We start from the raw sequence: 22821 nt of genomic DNA, 5'->3' as shown, positions 1-22821 counted from the left end.
GGATGCTTTAAGTTACAATGATCTTCAAGGGAAATAAATTAGATATCGGGGAGGATTAGCTACAGTAAATTTGACCAGTTTTGATTACAGTCCCCAAGAAAGGAATTGCTAAAGTAGTTGCAAATAGAGAGATCGGGAATCAAAATGACTACTACACAGCAGTGTATATTGGTACTCACTAACAAAACAACTGTAGGTCTTTCCCTGAACTACTGCCTCCGAAAGAAGGTACTTACATCATAGCTCAGCCAATAAACACAAAAGTGGTATTTTGCATTAGGTATAATACTTAGGAAGGAAAATGACAAACACATAGAATTTGTAGAGTTTAAGGCCAGAAGGGACCACCAGATTATACTGTTTGACATCCTATATATCACAGGCCACCAACACCACCCAGCCACCTGCACACTAAGCGCAACAACTGACATTAGACCAAAACATTACAAGCACGACCACACAAACAACAGCTGTAGGAAAGTAGGGGCAGAAGCAGGAAAAAAATGACCTAGTAACCCCCATTATTTAGGAATACCTATGATTTTTTTCCTGAATACCAGCAACCCATTTCCAGCATTGATGCTCTTCATAGAAAGTAAATCATAACATACAAACTGTGATTATTCAGTAAAATATACATTCTAATGTTGGCTCTTTTCCAGTTTTAAAGCACTGAAATGTGTACGTCAAATGGGCTCGTGGATGATTTGCCACTTATGTTTGCTTTGTCCTTTAGCTCCAGACTAGTCTGAGTGAACCAATGACATTATCCAAGTCAATCTCACTTCCCCGCAGCGCATACTGGCATCACATTACCCGACAGAACAGCGTTGGAGAAATCTACAGTTTACAAGGCAAGTAGCTTTAAAAATAAAATGGCATGTTTATTAGTTTCTCTTTCATGCAAATTGCTTTTCATTTGCATTGGTTGTTTTCCCTTCATTTCAATTTATCAGCTGTCACCAACTTTAGAGGAACTCCTGAGATTTGCAATACAATTTTTTTAGTTATTTTTTCATAAACTAATGGCGAAAATTACTTCCAGAATCACCATGCACAAAACAGTCAATTTGGCACTGGGATTTGAATAAAACACTGTACAATGTGACTTATAAGTACCTAAACAGAGGCTGGCATCTGGATCTGTTTTATAGTGTGTTCTGCAGAGAGTTTTTCTTGCATCTCCTTTTCCTAATAAGATAAAGTATGAGGAGGACCAAATGGTATTCACCCAAGAGTTCTGAAGGAGCTCAAATATGAGATTGCAGAACTACTAACTGTGGTATGTAACTGATCGCTTAAATGAACCTGTGTCCCAGATGACTGGAGGGAGGGCTAATGTAATGCCTATCTTAAAAAAAAGCTCCAGAGATGATCCTGGCAATGCAGGCTGGTAAGCATAACTTCAGTACCAGGCAAACTGGTAGAAACTATAGTAAAGAAGAGTATTATCAGATACATAAAAGCGCATGATATGTTGGGGAAAAGTCAACACGGATTTTGTAAAGGGAAATCATGCCTCACCAATTTATCAAAATTCTTTGAGGATGTCAACTGACCTGTGGAGAGGGTGATCCAGTGGATCTAGTATGCTTGGACCTTCAGAAAGCCTTTGAGAATGTCCCTCACCAAAGGCTCTTAAGCAAAGTAGGCAGTCATGGGATAAGTAACTGGTTAAAAGATAGGAAGCAAAGGGTAGGAATAATTGGTCAGTTTTCAGAATGGACAGAGGTAAACAGCAGGATCCCCCCAGAGATCTGTACTGGAACCAGTGCTGTTCAACATATTCATAAATGATCTGGGAAAAGGGGCAAACAGGGAGGTGGCAAAGTTTGCAGATAATACAAAATTACTCAATATAGTTAAGTCCAAGGCTTATTGAAAAGAGTTACAAAGGGATTTCACAAAACTGGGTGGTTTTACAACAAAGTGGCAGATGAAGTTCAATGTTGATAAATGCAAAGTAATTCACATTGGAAAACATAAGCCCAATTATATATACAAAATGATGGGTTCTAAATTAGTTGTTACCACTCAAGGAAGAGATCTTGGAGTCATCATGGATAGTTCTCTGAAAACACCTGCTCAGTGTGCACTGGCAGTCAAAATGCTAACAGAATGTTAGGAACCACTAATAGATAAGAAGACAGAAAACAGCATAATAATACGACTATGTAAACCCATGGTATGCTCACACCTTGAATACCGTGTGCAGTTCTGGTCACCCCATCTCAGAAAAGATATATTAGAACTGGGAAAAAGTACAGAGAAGGGCAATAAAAATGATTAGGGGTATAGAACAACTTTCATACAAGGAGAGTTAAAAAGACTGGGTCTGTTCAGCTTAGAAAAGAGATGATTGAGGAGGGATATGATAGAGGTCTGTAAAATCATGGTGTGGAGAAAGTGAATAATTAAGTGTTATTATTTCCTCCTTCACATAACACAAGAACCAGGGGTCACCCAATGAAATTAATATGCATTAGGTTTAGAATCATAGAAGATTAGGGTTGGCAAAGACTTCAGGAGGTCATCTAGTCCAACCCCCTGCTCAAAGCAGGACCAACCCCACTAAATCATCCCAGCCAAGGCTTTGTCAAGCCATTAAAAACCTCTCAGGAAGGAGATTCCACCATCTCCCTAGGTAACCCATTCCAATGTTTCACCACCCTCCTAGTGAAATAGTTTTTCCTAATATCCAACCTAGACCTCACCCATTGCAACTTGAGACCATTGTTTAAAATAAACATAAGAAAGTACTTCTTCTCACAATGCAGTCAACCTGTGGAACTTGTTGCCAGGGGATGTTGTGAATGCCAAAAGCATAACTGGGTTCAAAAAAAGAATTAGATGAGTTCATAGAGGTTAGGTACATCCATGGCTATTAGCCAAGATGGTCAGGGATGCTACCCCATACTCTGGCTATCCCTAAACCTTTGACTTCCAGAAGCTGGGAGTGGATGACCGGGGAAGGATCACCCCATAATTGCCCTGTTCTGTTCATTCCCTCTGAAGCCTCTGGCATGGGCCACTGTCAGAAGACAAGATACTGAGCTAGATGGACCATTGATCTGACCCAGTATGGCCATTCTTATGTTTCTATTTATTCTGGAAGCTAGCTTGAGGGTGTCGTATTAAATCTGCATAAAACTGATGAATAAGTTTCAAGTCTAAAATAAGAACCCTTAGAATATCAGAGATTTTTGGTGAATGTGCTTATATCTAGAGATAAATGGTCTGCCCTTGGCTTGACTAAATAGGGGCCTGATTCTGAGACATGATGAGAAAGGCAGTGTATTTAGTGTATAGGACCTATAATGGGACTGCAGAGACCTGAGTTCTATTGCAGCTATGCCAATGACCTACTGTGTGAGTCCTGGAGCAAGTCTATTCATCTCTTTGTGCTTCGGGTTCTTCTCATGCCTTTTGTCTTGTGTATTTAGATAGATCCTCCTCAAAGAGCCTACAATCTCTTATTATGTGTTTGAACAACATCTAGAACAGCTGGGCCTTGATTTTGTTTGGGACTTCCAAGTGCTACAATAACAAAAATTATTAATGATGGTGAGTAATGCTGATGATGAGTAGCTTCCCTTTAAGATAACTGGAGATGCAGGTGATGTGCACCTTCCATGGTACAGGCTCTTTATGCATTTTAAAATTTAACACACAAATAAGAATAATGACCATAAGAACATAAGAATGGCCCTACTGGGCCAGTCAAAGGTCCATCTAGCCCAGTATCCTGTCTTCCGACAGTGGCCAGTGCCAGGTGCCTGAGAGGAAATGAACAGAACAGGTAATCTTCAAGTGATCCATCTCTTGTTGCTCATTCCCAGCTTCTGGCAAACAGAGGCTAGGGACACCATTCTTGCCCATCCTGGCTAATAACCATTGATCGACCTATCCTCCATGAATTTATCTAGTTCTTTTTTGAACCCTGTAATGGTCTCAGCCTTCACAACATCCTCTGGCAAGGAGTTCCACAGATGGACCTGTGCGTTGTGTGAAGAAATACTTCCTTTTATTTGTTTTAAACCTGCTGCCTATTAATTTCATTTGGTGACCCCTAGTTCTTGTGTTATGAGAAGTAGTAAACAACACTTCCTTATCTACTTTCTCTACACCAGTCATGATTTTATAGACCTCAATCATATCTCGCCTTAGCCGTCTCTTTTCAAAGCTGAAAAATCCAAGTCTTATTAATCTCTCCTAATACGGAAGCCGTTCCATACCCCTAATCATTTTTGTTGCCCTTTTCTGAACCTTTTCCAATTCCAGTATATCTTTTTTGAGATGGGGCGACCACATCTGCACACAGTATTCAAGACGTGGGCATACCATGGATTTATATAGAGGCAACATGATATTTTCTGTCCTATTATCTACAGGGCCAGCTCCAGGCACCAGCCAACCAAGCACATGCTTGGGGCGGCACCTGGTAAGGGGCGGCCAATCTTGGGGTGGCGGAGGGGCAGCGTGGCGCGGCACTCGGCAGTGGGGGTTCTGGCGGCGCGGCGCTCAGCGGGGGGGTTTGGCAGCGCAGCGCTCTGCGGGGGTTTCGGCGGCGCTCCGCACAGGGAGGGCTTCAGCAGTGCAGTGCTCCACGGGGGTTTTGGCGGCGCTCCGCGCTGGGTTGGGGCTTCGGCAGTGCGGCGCTCCGCAGGGGGTGGGGATGTTCGGCAGCGCGGCGCTCGGCGGGGGGTGTTCGGCGGTGCTCCGCATGGGGGGGTTCAGCAGCGCGGCCCTCAGCGGGGGCCGGGGGGTGTTCAGCAGCACGGCGGGGGCCGGGGGCTGTTTGGTGGCGCAGCACTCGGCGAGGGGGTTCGGCGGCGCGGCACTTGGTGGGGGGGGTTGGGCGGGGTGGTGCTGGGGGAGGGGGGGTGTTACGGCGGGGCGGCGCTTTTTTTTGCTGCTTGGGGCGGCAAAAAAGTTAGAGCCGGCCCTGATTATCTATCCCTTTCTTAATTATTCCCAGCATTCTGTTTGCTTTTTTGACTGTCGCTGCACACTGAGTGGATGTTTTCAGAGAACTATCCACAATGACTCCAAGATCTCTTTCTTGAGTGGTAACAGCTATTTTAGACCCCATCATTTTATGTGTATAGTTGGGATTATGCTTTCCATTGTGCATTACTTTGCATTTATCAACATTAAATTTCATCTGCCATTTTGTTGCCCAGTCACCCAGTTTTGAGAGATCCCTTTATAGCTCTTCGCAGTCTGCCTGGGTCTTAACTAACTATCTTTAGTAATTGTGTATCATATGAAAATTTTACCACCTCACTGTTTACCCCTTTTTCCAGATCATTTATGAATATGTTGAATAGGACTGGTCCCAGAACAGACCCCTGGGGGATGCCACTATTTACCCCTCTCCATTCTGAAAACTGATGATTTATACCTACCCTTTGTTTCCTATCTTTTAACCAGTTACCAATCCATGAGAGCACCTTCCCTTTTATCCTGTGAATGTTTTCATTCGAACTAAAAAATAAAACAAAAATCTACATGCTAGCTATCTCTTTATGTAATTTGACCAGGGTTTAACAATTTTGCCTGGCTTAATGAGATATATGCATGTGCACTACCAATTTACAGCCAGAGCTAGAGGTTAGAAATTGTAGGGCGACTGAAATATCTTGCCTGAGAAAATATTTTACACTTTTTCATGAAAGCTGGTGCAGAGTAGTGCATTGATGAAAGACCTGGGCTGTTTTGTTTTGTTTTGTTTTTTAAATCATCATATAAATTAAACCCAGCAGGTGGGAAGCTTCTGCAAAGATTGCAGAAGAGAAAACATCTGTACACTAACGCATGTGTTTGTAAGTCCTGAATTCAACCCATAATATAAGCATCTTTAACACGATAAAACATTTTTTTTTCTTTTCCTGCCTTATCGAAGAAGGGCAAATAAAGCAGAATAACTTTCTAATTAGGCAGTTCATGCAACTTCTGAGTTTTTCATTAGAGATTCATTCCTGGTTTAGAAAATATGGCTAAAAGTTTATAAACAACAAAGATCTCATAGATGTCCTGCAAACACATGCAAATATAGAGGTTCCTACACAAAGGTAGCAAAGGAGGGTATTTACAGCATTCTTCACGTGAAAAACAAAACAAAATTAGTTGTGGCCGATAACAGAAGGGTGTTTAACAGCCAGTATCTTTTTGTGTGTTTTTTGTCTGTTTACCTGGCCATCTTGACAATTACCTCATTGTGCTAATCAAAAGGTATTGTGGTGTTGATTGTGAAAAAGATCTTAATGATGTATTGCTTGGATGACCTTCACCATATTGTAGATATTTTGTTATATTCATATAATAATAAATAGAAATAAAATGTATATGCATTCAGATATTACAGCTCTTGTTATGTTCAGTTATGTTTTGGGAGAAAAACTTTTACATTATTAGTTATTTTTGACAGGACAATGATCTGGTGTTTGCCTTGTATTTATGACAGTGAGACAAATATATGAAACATTGTGCCATATCTTGTGTTTCTGAAACAGCTGCTTTGCTAGTATAGGATCAGTGTAACAAAAAGGTGGGAAGTAAGTCTAGGTATATGGAATATCATAATAATAATATGCATAACTGGTTTCACAGGAGAAAATATTTTAAAATATGGTATACCAGTAAATGTATCTTTAAAACTGCAGAAATTCTGCTTTATGAAAAATTGTAGATTTATGTATTCTTCCACTAAAACATGATAGACATATTTTAGAACTTGCCTATCTGTAGTAAGATGAATAGATGAGGGTTAGTATGTAACATTGACCCCTCTGTTTGGAACAAAACACATTTTAAAAATGTTGAAATTTCCCACAAAATAGAAATTCTAAGTTTTGACTCTCTAATTTCCATTCCCTTTGCACCAGCTCAGATGGAAACTTTCTTTTCTTCATAATTTTGTTTCAAAGAATTCTTGAAAACAGACCAGCTTGTAAAATATAAATGCCAAGGTCCTCAATCTAGCTAACTTGTAAGAATGTTATAAGAATGTTAGCCTTAGGGCCTTAGGGTCAACTTACACGCAGGAGGAACAGGTCTGTATTATGATGCACAGATATAAATAAAAGACCCCAATTTCTATTGCCTTACAAATTATAGTGGCTGTTTCTAAAGTTAGCATGTTAATAATCCTAATCAGACCTTCCATTAAAATCTAGACATAAAATTTCATGTTTACAAACATTTTAACATAACACAATTAAAGCAAACAGCAAAACAAACAAAAACCACTTAACTCTTTCCTACCGCATGCTGATTTGGAATATGTACAGTAGTGAGACTCAGATTCACTTATACTTTTTCACAAATAGGGAATGCTATTCATTTCTATAGAAAATGTAAGGCACAATAAAAGCAAGAGCTGATAGCACAGCAGAATGGCTGGTTTTGACCGCTTTACTCATGGAAGCAAATATGCCCAACTTGCAGCCTTTGTAGTTGGGATGGGGAGAATGCTGATCTACCAGTTGGCTATTGCTACTACCTAGTATTCAGGAGGAAACTAGAAGGTCTAACCAATCTGCCCAGTTGTGAATCCATGTAGCCCATTGAGGTGCAGATATTATCCCTGACATCTCTTCTGCTTGCTTCCTCCAAGCAACCAACTTCACATCAATCTTATCTGGTTTGGAATCTCAGCCATTTAGCCCTAATCCATGTACCAAGTTCACCCATACACCAAGTAATGCAATTGATTGTTTGGGCAGGTACTGATGAGGTGGAGACACTGTATAGTCCATGCCTTCTCACTAACCCCCAATGGCCTCTTTTAATCCGAGGGATGACAAGATGGAACTGTAGTTTAAGAAAATGCTACTTCAGTGTCTAAGTTGATATTTGGTGCCTAGATGCTGTGATGTTTGGTGCTTTAAAAATGTGAATATAATAAATAAATAGGCTTACTGCAGGGTGCTCTTTGTTTGTCTTGTTCATTACATTCAGTTTCTTTATTATTGGTCTACAAGGTAAATTACTCAAGAGAAATTATTTTAAAATATGTGCAGATAGAACCAGCTGATAGGATTCAGCTCTGTAAATGGGCTAGATGATCATAATGGTTCCTTCTGACCTTAAAGTCTATGAATGTTTTTGGATTTATTTATTTTTTAATTTGTGCTGATTACCATCACATCTATCCAATCCCCTGTCATGGCTGGTGAAGTGGATAAACAAGGAGCCTTGACGTGGTGTCAGGAAGGTTAGCATTAGTGTATGTATGTATGACCCTAAAACATCCCTATATTCATGCCCTACACACTTCTGCAATAATATTTGTACAAAATATGTCTTGTGAGGTATCATATGAAAGCTAACAACATGCGGGTCTTCGGGGCACTTCGGCGGCGGGTCCCGTAGCGGAAGGACCCCCCGCTGCTGAAGACCCGGAGCGGAAGAAGCTCCGAGGGCCCGGGCCCTGCGAGAGTTTTCCGGGGCCCCCAGAGCGAGTGAAGGACCCTGCTCCAGGGCCCCCGGAAAACTCTCATGGGGGCCCCTGTGGGGCCCGGGGCCTGGGGCAAATTGCCCCACTTGCCCCCCCCCCGGACGGCCCTGTGCTGAACCCCTTAGCAACATAAATTAATAGCCAAAAGAAGTCTTCTAGGAATTAATTTGTATTTTTCTCACTTCATTTGCTTTTCTAACTGCTTTTCTAACTGCTGGACACAAAAATGTTTTCTCCCACCTTCAGGTGTTACGCTAATTAATGGTAAGCCTGGGGGTTTTCTCCATCTGTTTTTTACTAATACATTAAATATTAGTTTTAGACATGACAATTGGACGTCTCAACAGTAGAGTACACTTTAGGTCCAATTCAGATTGCGAGTGACCTGAATAAGAATTCAAATCTTCTTCTGAGGGAGTTGGAGATTTTATCAACAGAAACCATATTTTCGAAGACCATATATTTTCTCTGGTTCTGAGTATTGTGCATTTTCACCAAATGTGTTTTCCAGCCACACAGAGCATTTGATCCAGTTGCCTCAAAAACAAAGGGCAAGCTAACTGGTTAATACCTGGATGAAAATAAGTAAAATGCTTCATATAGGTGTAATAGCAAAAAGTGTCCCTGCTCAAAATGTGTTCTTTGCTATTATTCTGGCATTGCTTACACCTGTTTTGCAAAGTCACTATAATTCAAGATGAGCAACGGGTTCTGAACTCTTTTTAATAGCAGAACATAACTGACAGCACAGATGTTTTTCATTTAAAAATTGTCATATATCCTGTTTAAACATATAGTTTAAGTTAACAGTTTGACTGAAATTTTGCACTGAGCTGAAATTTAGTATTATAATTCTTGCTCTGAAGTCAATTTTCTCTCTCTCTTTTTTTTTTTTAATTAAATGGATGTTGCAAATTTGGTTTGCAATTGATTTGGCTATTTTTAATTAAGGCCAAAATAAAATTTTGATACAGAAACTTGTATTAGCTTTTTATTCCTTCTCTCCACTCGGTTTTGCTATGATTGAAAACCCTTAGGAAATGAACTAAACAAAATCTAATTAAAGACTGGCCTTAATCCAAGAAAACCCTAATTAAGGCTCACATACCAACTTCGGGTCCCCTCTTATGACTAGATCTAAGGTTCTGGTTGTTATTCAGGACTTGTTAGTGCAACCGTCACTCATGTTAACGAACATGTACTCACACAAATAGTCCCATTGACTTCAGGGAGACTTCTTGCATAAGTAAATGCTCACCGCATGAGCATTACGCAAGAAAACCCTGCATGTTTTCATTTTGAGAAGAAAAGCAACTTCTTTTTTATAGTTACATTAAATAAAAGGAGGCACCAATGAAAATTTTGATTCAGCTTTATTATAAATGCCCAAAAGAGTATTTCTGCTTCGGACTTATTTTAAAACCAAAATGAAAGTCATCTAAACTTGTTTGCCAAGGGCTAGATTCTTCCACCTTTGAATTCAGTGAGACTCCTTACAGAGTAAGATGCTACCCAGTATGAGTAGGTATGGCCAAATCTAAGCCTAGTAACTGCTTACCTGATGACTGCATGTCAAAATAAAACCAAAACAGCAGGGATAAAATCCTGGACCCATTTGAAGTCAATGGGAATATTTCCATTGAAATCAATGGTTGAGGTACAGAGGGGTCCCCTGTATACATTGGGGTTGCAGTCTTAAAAAAGGTGATGGATACCAAAACAACGTATACCGGGGAATTTTTATAGAAATAATGGAATAAGGCAGGGGATGAATTCACAACTTCACCACATCTACCTATGACGATGCTCTTTTCACCTTAACAGTGTACCTAAACAGCGTACCTTTTTACAATGACAGGTTATACAGTAAACATTGAATAAAATAATGTAGAACCCTACTACCACCATTCAAACACATAGAATATTGTAATATAGTAAATACAGTACAGTAATAGAGTATAAAAGTGTCAATTACACTAAACTTAGGTAGGGGTGGCAGCTAGATTTTCTTGGGCTGGCTTTTCGGTTGCAGAAGTCTTAAAAAAGGATTTTATCGACGTCTGCTCCCCTGCATGAATCTTTGAACAATAGATCTCCCTGTAGCAAGCCACTGCATCATTGAGAGCCCTGGAGACTTTGGCAGACTGTTCACAAAAAGGATCATCGCTCTGTATGATTTCCGTCATCTCATCCAGCAGCCCAAAAAAATGGGAGAGATTCTTTGTCATCAGACTCCTGGCTTCCTGCCCTACATCATTGTCATCATCGTCCTTGCTTTCTTCGGTTATCCATTGTTGATCCAGATCAACCGGTTCCTCATTTGTCAGTTGCTCAGTGTGAGAGTCCAACAACTCCTGTCCATCATCCTCCTCCACCTCCTTGAAGCCGACATCCTTCACAACTTGACAATCTCTTGCTCAAGAGCAGGTACGGCATCAAATCCCATGAAGCTGTGGACAGCATCTGGCCATGCACCGTGCCAAATGCCGTTCCTACATTGCGAAGTGACCTCTTTCCAGGATGCGTCAATGTTTTCCACACCGTTCAAGATGATGTAGGTCTTCCAAAACTCCTTTACACTGGCCTTTCCTTCACCTGCTGCCTCTTTAATCAGCTCCTGTCTCTCATGAGTAAGAACGTCCTCCATAGGTAATAAGCCCTGAATGTGGCCATTACGCCCTGATCCATAGACTGCAGCGACGATATGGTGTTGGGTGGCAAAAATAGAACCTTAACGTTCGAGCAGAGGTCTTTGTAGTCCAGTTTGTGGCCACTTGTGTTTTATACAGGAGAAGGAGAATCTTAAAGGCCAAATTTTCCTTCTGACAATAAGCCTTAAATTCAGGGACAGCATGGTCTACAAACCACTCAGAGAAAATATTGTGTGTCATCCAGGCCTTTCTGTTTGACTTCCAAATTATGGGGTGATGAGACTTAACATAGCCCCTCATTTCTCTTGGGTTTTCACTGTGGTACACAAGCAAGGGCTTCAACTTTTAATCGCCTTCTGCATTTCCCCCAAACAGAAGAGTTAAGAGGTCTTTTGAGGCTTTGAATCCAGGAGCAGCCTTCTCATCACGAGAAATGTAAGTCATCGTTGACATCTTCTTCCTGTAAAGGCCTGTCTCGTCTACGTTAAAAACTTGTTTTGAAGAGTAGCCATCTTCCGAAACAATTGTGTTTAGCTGCATAGGAAACATTTCAGCTGCACTAGCCACTTCTCCTGTGAGTTTTACATTATGTAGATTGGCACACTTCTGAAATCTCTGGAACCACCCACAACTAGCATTGAAAGTCTCTTATTCTGCTCTTGAGCTCGCGCCCTCTCTTTCTTTAAATCGTTATACAGACTTTTGGCCTTCTCCTGAATCAAGCTTAAACTCACAGGCATTTTCTTTTCATGGAGGTCATCAATTCAATCAGCCAGCAAACATTCCATCTTCTCCATTGCACTGCTTCTCTGTTTAGTTATCTTCATTGATGACAATTTTGTAGCACTTCTAGCGCTTATTGGATTTGATTAGCACTCTTAAAAATCGAGCGTACTGTCAAAGCAGGCAAACTGAGAATATGAGCAACGTCGGCTGCATACTCACCTCTTTCAATATGCTTTATAACATCTAATTTCACTTTGAATGTTACACTCTTACGTTGCCTCTTAGACACAGGCCCACTCCTAACACTTTGAACACGTTTTGCACTCATGATGGCTACAGGACAGTACTGTACTCAGGGCCGCCCCGCCTCTTCCCACCCCCCTCCACCCATGCCTCGCCTCTTCCTGCCTCCTCCGCCCATGCCTTGCCTCTTCCCACCAGTTCCACCCTCTCCTCTGAGCGCCTCATCCCCACTCCTTCCCCTTCCCTGCATGGCTCCTGAATGCCGCTTAACTGCTGATCACTGCAGGCAGGAGGCTCTGAGAGGGATGGGGAGGAGTTGATCAGCGGCCCTGTGGGCTGACACAGTACAGCACTGTACTATACAATAGGGGAACGTGTTCCAATTCACATCAGTCTCGATCTGTGCAAACGATGGATATGCAGATCAGGACCAACGTGAATCGGAACACGATCCTCTATTGATGAGCACTGGATATCCGAAACAACGGATAAGGGGGAGATGTATACTGGGGATACCCTGTAAAGGGGAGCAGGGAGATCATGGTTCCACTTCCTCTGATCAAAGCAGCAGGGAGCTCCCCCTCCTCTCCTTGCCCTGGATAAGCAGGGCTCTCCCATGGCTCCCTATTTCCTGGGCTAGAGAGGTGAGAGCTCCCCTCCTCTTTCAATATACTGCAAAGCACTTATCAGTACTAACAAAGCTGGTATTGGTGCCAGTTAAACCCATGAAGGTTAAAAGTTTTAATTCTAAGAAAGTGACAAAGTCACACTCACATGATTTCAGCTACACAAATTCCCAGACTTTACAAAGTAGAAGGAATGCTAGTTGGCAGCTCATTACAAATATTCAGAGAATATTCAAGTACTTAGAACTGTTTGAATTATCCTGCTTAGTCCTCCTTTAGACTAATCCTTTGTGCTTCTGTGCCTTTCTGCAAATTAAAGTATGTAAAAAGAATCGCAGGACATTCATCATTTTGGCATTTCCATTGTTTGTTCATACTCACAGAAACTAAGTGCAGAATTCCTTTTCCTATTTACTTTCAATCCCTGAACAATGCAATTGATATCAAATGTTACAGCAGATAAATTGGAACATTCAGTTGTGTTTCACTGTCTGCCAGCAGCTGGATGAGACACCTTGCCATTTTTTTTTCTGAATCTATAATCAGGACTTGCAGATCGGTAAACTAAAGCCTCATAAAGCTGGAAATCTAAATAAAGGATACCAGAAATGGGACACTAACTATGTACAGTAGTATACAGAAGATCCACATTATTCAAAGTGTTATTAAATTATAGTGTGTGGGTTCCTTAATCTTATGCAGTATCTTTGCTCCTATTCTTGAAAGCTTTGAAAATCTATATAAATGAATCTATTGTTAGTTTTGTGCATTTTTCATTAGTTTTTTTCTACAACCATTTCATGAAGATGTATATACAGGAAATATTAAAATATAATGTTTGGTCATTTAAAGCTTCACATACAGGGGTTGTTCCCCAAGACTTCCTGTAAGTTTTTTGTTTTGCTGTTTTTGTCAGGAACGGGCATAGGCGGTCTGGCCTAGTGATCATAGCTGGACTGATGTCTGCACAGCAGGGACTGTAGTCACTGAGCAGGAGTCGGAGAAATCAGAAGAGCTAGGTCCCATAAGGAAGAGTCAGGGTCAGAATCAAGCTGGGGTCGGAGATCAGAAATAGTACCAGGCTGGAATTGGGAGACATGCGTCAGGGTCAGAATCAGGCTTGGATTGGAAACCAGAGACCAGGAGATCAAGCAAAGTCTGTCATTGCAGCAGGCCAAAGTCTATGTGGTTGCCAAGACAACTTCCTGGGGCAACCCCTGGAGTTAAATAGGGAGCTTGGCCAACCAGAGGACCGCAGGGTGCTGTCACTCTGGGTTTCTTGGGCAGTACTTCCTGTGGTACCTACTTTCCATAGTGCTTCCTGGCTGTGCCCCTGCATGGCCTCCTGGTGGCTCTGTAGGAACATCAGCTGCCCTAGGTTCTGGTCCCCAGATCTTTACAGTTTTCCATTTCCCACTGAGTTTTAAAATCAGGTTCTTTGGAAGAATAATTCCCATTACTTTCTTATCTATTTTATATGGCCCTCATCACCATGATAGCTGAAAAACTTCAATATTCCCTTTTGTTTTATAATTAGTGTTTACACCAAAATCCCCGATTTCTCTAAGCCTCTTCATCCTATGAAATTATCACACGCAACCTATCCAATAACTCCCTGATTCTCACATAAGGAAACAATAGTTTTCTATGTTGAAGTGATTCTGCAACCTCTGCCCCTCGTAATTCCAATATGTTCCCTTATTTTGTTTGATTTGCTTTTTGCCATAGGTTTATGGTACTATGCAAAGAATTACAGGGCTCCCATTCTGGCACATGTCATGATCTATGTGCACCATAAGTATAAGTATCTGTGGAATATCCTATGATAATATATTACATAGGATTATTTTTAGAGGGATTTTCCATTGTTCTAAATTCAGAAGTTTGTAGGTCAGTTGTGATACATCTCACTTCCCGGCTCTCACAGGGTAATGCCATCACATTTCTCTTTCTTCTGTTAGTTACCTTAAACCTCTATTTTCCCTTTAGACATGTTAAAAGAACTGAAGATGATGTTTTAATCTATGCCTGTGATTTGGAATTTATTATACTTTTCTTCATCTAGATGATTGCACCCATAAGAAACCAGAAAAAGTGGCAATAAAATAATAATATAGACTTACCCTACTATGTAGTATTGTATCCATATGCCATTATTACATAAGTATGGCTTTAGATTTAGATTTGCTATTAAATAGCATTATGTACATGTATATTATTCCAATATTTTCAATAAATAGCTAGAACAAATGAAAAATAAAGACCGCAAGTGTTTTGCAACATTAATTAAGTGTGAGACTCACTTTTGGAGTTGGAGAACTTTTATAAGAATAGTATAGCAAATGTGTGCATACATTTCTTATCTTCCATCTTTTGTTTAAATAAGAATAGATACTTGCAGAAATGTGGTAATTAAAAAAATGAAGACACATAAACGCAGACACTGATAGAGGACTACCCGATGGGGTATGCAATGCCTGCTCCCTCCTTTACTCCTGTGGGTGCCTGATGCCTGAAGTTGATAAGGTTCTGCAGTATGATGGTAAAGCAATGTGTCCATCCTCATTCCAGGGCTAATTGTGTTGGCTGGACATGGAGGTGGAAAGTACATTGGATCCTCTTGAAGGATATAGATGCTATGTCCCTATGTTACATGGGATCTTCTAGGAATAATGATGGCTGAATTATTTCCTCTTGGGGATTCTGGCTGTTACCCAATTCCTCCAGTGTGCCAGATTGTGCCTCAAACACAATCTGGCCTTATACTTGGGAAAAACAAAGAACTTCTAAAGTAGTTTTAGATTTGGGCCTGAGGCAAGACCCCAGAACTTTGAGGAAGTTCACACCCTGATCCAACCTCTGCAGCGCAGTTCCACCTGAAAATAGTTGCCAGGAAGGTGTATAATAAACATATGTATCCTAATAAAAATTAAGTCTGTCAGTAGCTTTTTCCTGAGTGAAAGAGTAAATGCCATGTGGGAGAAGTTTCTCACTCTTAAGTCCAACAGAGACTGGTTTGGGGGAAGGAAGACCAGATTTTTGCTCAACAGTGACCGCTCCTGCTAATTAAGAAACAACATTGACAGGCTGTGAGGGGAAGTCATGTTTTTGTTCATTCTGAACCGTTCTGGATGAGGCCTGAGGTTCCAAAAGTTGTGGAGAATGTAAAACAAGGGAGAAAGCTGTAAGGTATTTAAAAGGTTATCAAGATGTCAAATATGAAAGTTCTGTGTTCATTTAAGGCCTGATTGCAATACTCTTTCTCACAATGAATGTCACCTTAGTGAAACTACTTAAGCTGTAATTAACTGTTAGCAATTTCTCAGGTTATTTTGAATATATAAAAGAACCATTTTTGTTGCACTTCTTTTATGTTGAATGGCTGCTTCAAAAATCAAGCAACTGATGGATTTTTAACTAGTTTCTTTAATGTGGGCTACATAGATCTTTGAACCTTTCATGGTTTTGTGTCTACTGAGTGACAGATGGCTGTCCTAATGAAGTTTCGTGGTACTGGCTGCTCTTAGGGCTTGTCTTCATTATAGTGTTAGCTCAAGATATAATTTGTGTGTTGCCCCTAATTTGACTCCTATCCACACATGAAAATCTCTGTCTTGAGTTCAATGATGTTTGAAACTCTAGCTAACTGTTGCAATGAAGATAAGCCTTTAGTAGTTTGTATAGGTTCCTGAAAGGTGTAACTCTGAACATAATTTTTGAATTACTTTATTTCCCTATTACTGTTTTTCCTCCTGTTCTGGCATGACTGCTTCTTTTGAGGGGAGGGGGTGGAAGGCAACATGCGCAGAAAATCACCTCAACTTTTTAATTATTTTTTAAAAAGAACATCAGATAGCTGGAATTTTTAAATTAGGTCACTGGAAAAATGACCTAATTTAAAAATTCCCCTCCCCCCTCCAAAGACCTGTGTGGCATTTCACAGTATGAAAGTAGGAGACTCTTATATTATTTTAACATTTAAAGAGATTTCGCACCTGCCATTTTCTGAGACATTCCACTATGGATTTTTTGTTTGTTTTATTACTATTACTCCTTTTTTGCACAAATAATGTTGCATGTCTGTGACCCCTACTGTCATAAGTAAAATGGAGTGAAAATCAGAATTTCCATCCAGCAGGAAATTTTGGTATTTCAACATATTTTCTTCCAATTTTTTATAGAACAAATAGTTCCAAAATATTTCAATTCAGACATGACAAAATATTTCATTTCAGCATTTTCAATCAAACCAAAATGTTTTGATGTTCCCAAAATGTTCACTTTGGCTTGTTGAACTGACCTGAAACATTTCATTTTGAAAAATTCATTATTTGCCCAGCTCTAAATACAATGTTCCTAATACAGGAAACATCCTAAAGTTCCACACACCAAGGAGAGCATCATTCCCGGAGTGTAGATTAAAGAACCGTTTTTTATAGTTAATAAGCAACAATTTTGTGCTATTTAAGATATCTTGAATTGGACTTTAGTGACTTTTGGTGGGACAAGCTTTTTTGGCTCGAGTGCTCTGTAGAGAAAGAAACTACTGATTGAGGGAAGCAAAGGACTCAAGCTTGGAGGAGTGGGTGAAATTGAAAGTGTTTTTACTGTTTTTGGTTGGGCTGGGTTTTTTGTTCTTTTAATCACTTGATTTTGATTTTTAAATTCTTTTGTGTATGTCCCTATGAGTATGGTGGAAATTGGAGATTGCATTTTGATGATATTTTGTCAAGTAGTGCATTTGATAAGTAACATAGCAAGGATGGGTATGTTTACAGCAAAAGCTCTGTTGTCTCATCAAGTGTGGTCATTTTACTAACAGTGGGCTGGATTACCACCTTTCAATCCAGCCCAAGGGGCAGTGCATAGTTACACTGCCCCAGGAGGAATGATAGGCATTAGACTGTGACTTGGAGAGTCACAATTGGGTGCCAGCTTCTTCCTTGGTGAGGGAATTAATCTGTACCAGCTCTTTTGCTAGACTAAAGGGTCCTGTGGCACCTTTAAGACTAACAGAAGTATTGGGAGCATAAGCTTTCGTGGGTAAGAACCTCACTTGCATCTGAAAGTTTACCCACGAAAGCTTATGCTCCCAATACTTCTGTTAGTCTTAAAGGTGCCACAGGACCCTCTGTTGCTTTTTACAGATTCAGACTAACACGGCTACCCCTCTGATATTTGCTAGACCAGTGTACTACCACCATTGCATTTGTGGGGTGGAGCCAAGGCTCCACTCAATGTCTTTCTCTGACTGTCCACTCTCCATCCAGGGAGAGGAAGAAGCGGTCTGCCACTCTCTGCTTTCCTTCCACCCTTTGCAGGGTTTGGCAATGCAGATAGCTGTGCGGGTGAGTAAGGGGGCTCTTTATTCCTCTGTGCAGGTGCAAAGCCAGGTCACGAATCACCACTCTGTAACCAGTCCAAACTGATCAAGAAACAATGACTGACTAATCAGAGCTGACATCTGTAATTAGTGTGTTTTATATACTTTTTTTATTGGTTGTGGTTTCTTAAGAAAATAAAGATATCCTCATGCTCACAACATTGTTCATTGTTCTTGTATTATATTAATCAAAAGATATCAGTTTTACCTTCTACCTTATGCTAATGTATACAAGGTCTATTGTTTCCATGAATAGTTATGATGACCTTTCATGGAAGTTAAAGAAAACCCCATCAAGCATACCTACATATTTGACCTCATTTTGCTACTTTTCTGCATGTGTATTCAAACATATAAAAATAATGCAATATTTTCTTCCTGAACACATACATAAATGTGACAGAATGGCAGCCCATTTTCCATAAATGTGCCTACATTTTTGAATAAACACAAATGATGCTTGCTTTTAAATAAGATTTCTGTGTACTACATTAGGATGTCTAATGGGAGAATCGTCAGATTTCCTGGTTTCTTGGTCACGGACTGATGATATCAAACCAGGGATGCAGGTACAATATGCTTTTCTCTTTCCACTCATCATCAACCCAAATCTCAGCCTCTGAGAATGATCATGAACAATGTGGGTGCTGAAAATGAAATTCAAAGCCTGTTTACATAAACGCCAAAGCATGAACTTCAATTTGAAAAAGCATGCTCTCATCATAATTACTGTACATGCAGTGTGCGTTTGATTGGATGATTACTGACAGGCTTTGGCTGCTTGTTTTCTCCATTACTGCCATTGTTTTGTTCAGCAGTGTCTCAGCAGTTTTGCAGGACTTTTATTTGTGAGATGACAGTCCTATCATCACCAAGCTTTTGATGTTACAGCTATTTTACCATAAGTAAGCGGAGCAGTTTTGGGTTAGGAAATGGAAATGCATTTCATTCGGTCTTGTCAACTGTCTCATTACTCTCCACTCATCAGAATAGGTATTTGATTCTGAGAAATAACTCAGCAACTTTTCATCCTTTTTGTGCCTTAATAGAAACACTTTTATTTGATCAAGTATGTGCATTTTTGTCAGTCTCTTGTTCTGCTTGCTCATATATCTGTTTCTGAAGATCCTTGTTTTCCTTTAACATCATATATTGTTGAAGACAACCTGAAGTTAACTAATGGCTTCTGATGAGGACAAGCACTGTGGGTGCTCTGGATACCTGTGTCTGAATTTCAATTATAGTGTTGCTGCTTTGCATTTCACCATTGATGTCAAGAGACTCTAAAGCATAACCATGGGAGCTACCTCTCCCAGTATAGGGGGATTCTGTTGTGGCTCAGAGACAACATAATGGCTTGTACACCACTTTCCTTCCTGCAGCCATTGTAGGGAGGATTTTCCAGGGAAAGGGGGATGTATCTGGGGATTCTCTGTACTCCAGTGATCCCTGGATGACCCTGGGGTCTGTTAGTCATCAGGCTTTTCTAATTTATGCTGGAGGAATGGACTTACACACAGATATCCAAGGACTGGGATAGTGTAAAGGTGGCTTAAAGACCTTTTTGCATACTCCAACTATCCACATGATTCTCATCCGAAGCTGAAGATCTAGACCATAATTTTTGCAATGGTGTTTACTGTATGTTAAAATCTTAAATGGGAAGAGTATTTAAGCAGTCATCCTCTATACCAGTGGTTCCCAAACTTGTTCCACCACTTGTACAGGGAAAGCCCCTGGCGGGCCGGGCCGGTTTGTTTACCTGCCCCGTCCGCAGGTTCAGCTGATCGCAGCTCCCAGTGGCCGCAGTTCGCTGCTCCAGGCCAATGGGAGCTGCTGGAAGTGGCGCGGGCCGAGGGATGTACTGGCCGCCACTTCCAGCAGCTCCCATTGGCCTGGAGCAGCGAACCGCGGCCACTGGGAGCCGCAATCGGCTGAACCTGCGGATGCGGCAGGTAAACAAACCGGCCCGGCCCACCAGGGGCTTTCCCTACACAAGCAGCGGAACAAGTTTGGGAACCACTGCTCTATGGCATGATTCTCCTCTTGCTTACACTGATGTAAATCAGGAATAACTCCATTGACTTGAATGTAATTACACCAATGTAATACTGTTGTGAGAGAATAAAACGCTGATAGCATTTAAATGGCAGCACTGTCATGTCTGTAGGGTGCTTACTCATCTTTCTTACTTAAATTATTAGAATAAAAAAAATCAGATTTTCTCTCTCAATCAACTCAGAGAGAGAAGTGTTGTTATTCATATAGAAGGGGTCAGATCTCAGCTGATACATATCGACATAGCTCACTTGATTTAAAGGACCTATACAGATTTACACCAGCTGAGAACCTATCCCTTTTATAGTATATCATATTCATATATCTTTTCAACATTTGCCACTTTTGATTATTTGTGCATTGAAACACGAGTCAGAGCCTTTGACCAAAGTTGATCTTTATTTTGATAAAAATGTGTCTCTTTGTATAATTTTTATATACAGATTTAAGTGCCTTTTCCCTCATAAGGATGTATTCTCTTGACTGTTTAGGATGATCGAACCCTTAAATGAAGGGGAATGATTTTTAATATTGCAGCTACAGTGTAGGCAATGAACTGACTGAGAATATCATCACAGACACATGGAAATGGCCCTTTTCCCAGTACCATTACCCAGCATGAAATTGCCCCAAACCCACATTGTTGCAGTTTAAGTTAATACCCACAGAGTGGAGTCCATGCCATTGCACAGAGTGTCAGTAATGCAATAGTCAGTCTTAGGCGGTCGGGGACTGATCATCCCCTTATCTCCCTGAAAACAGCTTTAGTCAGTGGGATATCTAAGGTTTGTACCTCTCTGCACGTTGGCCTGCTGCTGCATTTTTTTTTCATCCAGAAGTGATAGACAGAGATTGCTTTGGATCATGTCTGTGCTGACCCTAGAAGAGTAAACAGATGTCACTATTAAAGGTGAAATATGACTCACCTTCTAACCATTCACACAGCATTCCCTGCTTTCAGAGACACAAGAGGCAAATGGCCAAATCCACAAATGTTATTGTCTCTCTCATCTAGCAGCAGAGTGCTGTCCTTAGACAACCAGGCAGGAATACACACACAAACTGAATATGGATTGGCAGCTGCTTGATATGACTGTGTGAAACCATGGCTTTTAGAGAGGCAAATGGTATCTCTTCATTAGTAGAATTTTATTGAAAATAAGTGCAGAATATTTTTTTCAGTATATAAGTGTGTGTGTGTGTGTGTGTGTGTGTGTTCGTTCGTTTTCTTCCTCCAAAAAAAAAGTGTTTTCAAGATTGACATGTTTGATTGTTTCAGCTCTTTTTCAATATTGAGTTTTTGCCAAGGTTGTTAACAACAAATAGAGCATACGACTAAGAGATATTTATTAGTCATCCCCCAGATACTTCACAACCCAGTTATTATCTCACTCTCTAAGCCCACACAAAGAACAAAACAAAATCATAAAATGCAGAACAAAATAAAATATGACTTGAAGGTGGGAGGCACCTTCACTATATAATAATCATTCCAACAAATACAGTATTGCATATTTTCATGTATTAATTCCAAATTCATTGATATAACCCATAAATTGTTTCCATATGTACTGAGGCTGTGTCTGCACTTGCAGCTGGGGATGTGATTCCCAGCTTGAGTAGACATACGCATCAAGCTAGTGTGCTAAAAATAGTAGTGTAGCCATAGTAGCATCAGCAGCAGTGCGTGGCGGCATGGGCTAGCCACCCTAAGTACGTACCCATGGGGTCTGGTCAGGTTTATACTCAGGTCGGCTAGCCTGTTCTGCCTATCGCCTCTGCCTCTGGTACTGCAGCTACACTACTATTTTTAGTGTGCTGGCTTGATGAGAGCTAACATGAGCATATCTATACAAGCTGGGAATCAACCTCCATCTCCAAGTGTAGACATATCTTAAATCTCCCCTATTCTATATTTTCAAAATACCTCCTTCAAGAAATGCCATGAGTAAGGTAGGTTAGCCACCAGGCATTCTACTTCAGTTGGTGGTGCACTGTATTTTCAGATTCTTAATTATTCTGTTTGCCATCTTAATCCACCTTGCATCCAGATTGCCTTCCTCAGTTAAAAGTTTTTCAGATCAGAAATATCATTTAATGTACAGTAAGATTAGCCGTAAACTCCCCATTGCCTTTTCCAAATATCCTTTTTGTGACTTTACAATCCCAAAGCATGTCAATAACATTACTGACAATTTTGACATCTCCAACAAAACTTTGTAGCGTCAGACCCGATCTACCCATTTTCTGTGGTGTTTATTTTATGGCATATACCTTTTAAAAACATTTCCCATTGCCTATTTTCATTCTCCCGCTCAATTTCATTTTTCACTGGCCATAAGTGCCCATTACTGATGCTTCTTAGAAATGTAGATACTTGGCAAGCACTAAATCTGATTTTTTTCAGTAATGTGGCACGATCAAATGAGGGCCAGATCCTCAGCTGTTCTAAATTGGTGGGACTCCTATGTCTGGCCCTGTGTGTTCATGCATGCTAAAAAGATTCATATTTCACCCTTATTCCACAGAAGCATGTGCACCTCATCATAAATATGCTTGGTTATATTTCAGTTCTTATTATTTGTATACTATATGCTATATGCTTCCATATATACGGTTTATTTAGTTAAATCCCCAAATAATAATTTGTCATTTAAACCTCATTAAATAGTC

At 40.4% G+C, this 22821-nt stretch overlaps 1 protein-coding gene across 1 annotated transcript in view; it reads left to right on the top strand.

The window, feature by feature from the left end:
* The window catches only part of DOK6 (docking protein 6), a 250389-nt gene that overhangs the window by 175304 nt on the left and 52264 nt on the right, over positions 1-22821 (top strand). The window contains exons 7-8 of the mRNA XM_026647342.1: positions 737-854; positions 18586-18659. Coding sequence (XP_026503127.1) covers positions 737-854; positions 18586-18659 — 192 coding nt within the window. The remainder of the gene's footprint in view (positions 1-736; positions 855-18585; positions 18660-22821) is intronic.

This window comes from Terrapene carolina, unplaced genomic scaffold (assembly GCF_002925995.2).
Source record: "Terrapene carolina triunguis isolate 2854851 unplaced genomic scaffold, T_m_triunguis-2.0 Scaffold58, whole genome shotgun sequence".
Taxonomy (NCBI): Eukaryota; Metazoa; Chordata; order Testudines; family Emydidae; genus Terrapene; species Terrapene triunguis.
The sequence above is the reverse complement of the archived record's forward strand: the minus strand, read 5'-3'. Positions and strand labels throughout refer to the sequence as shown.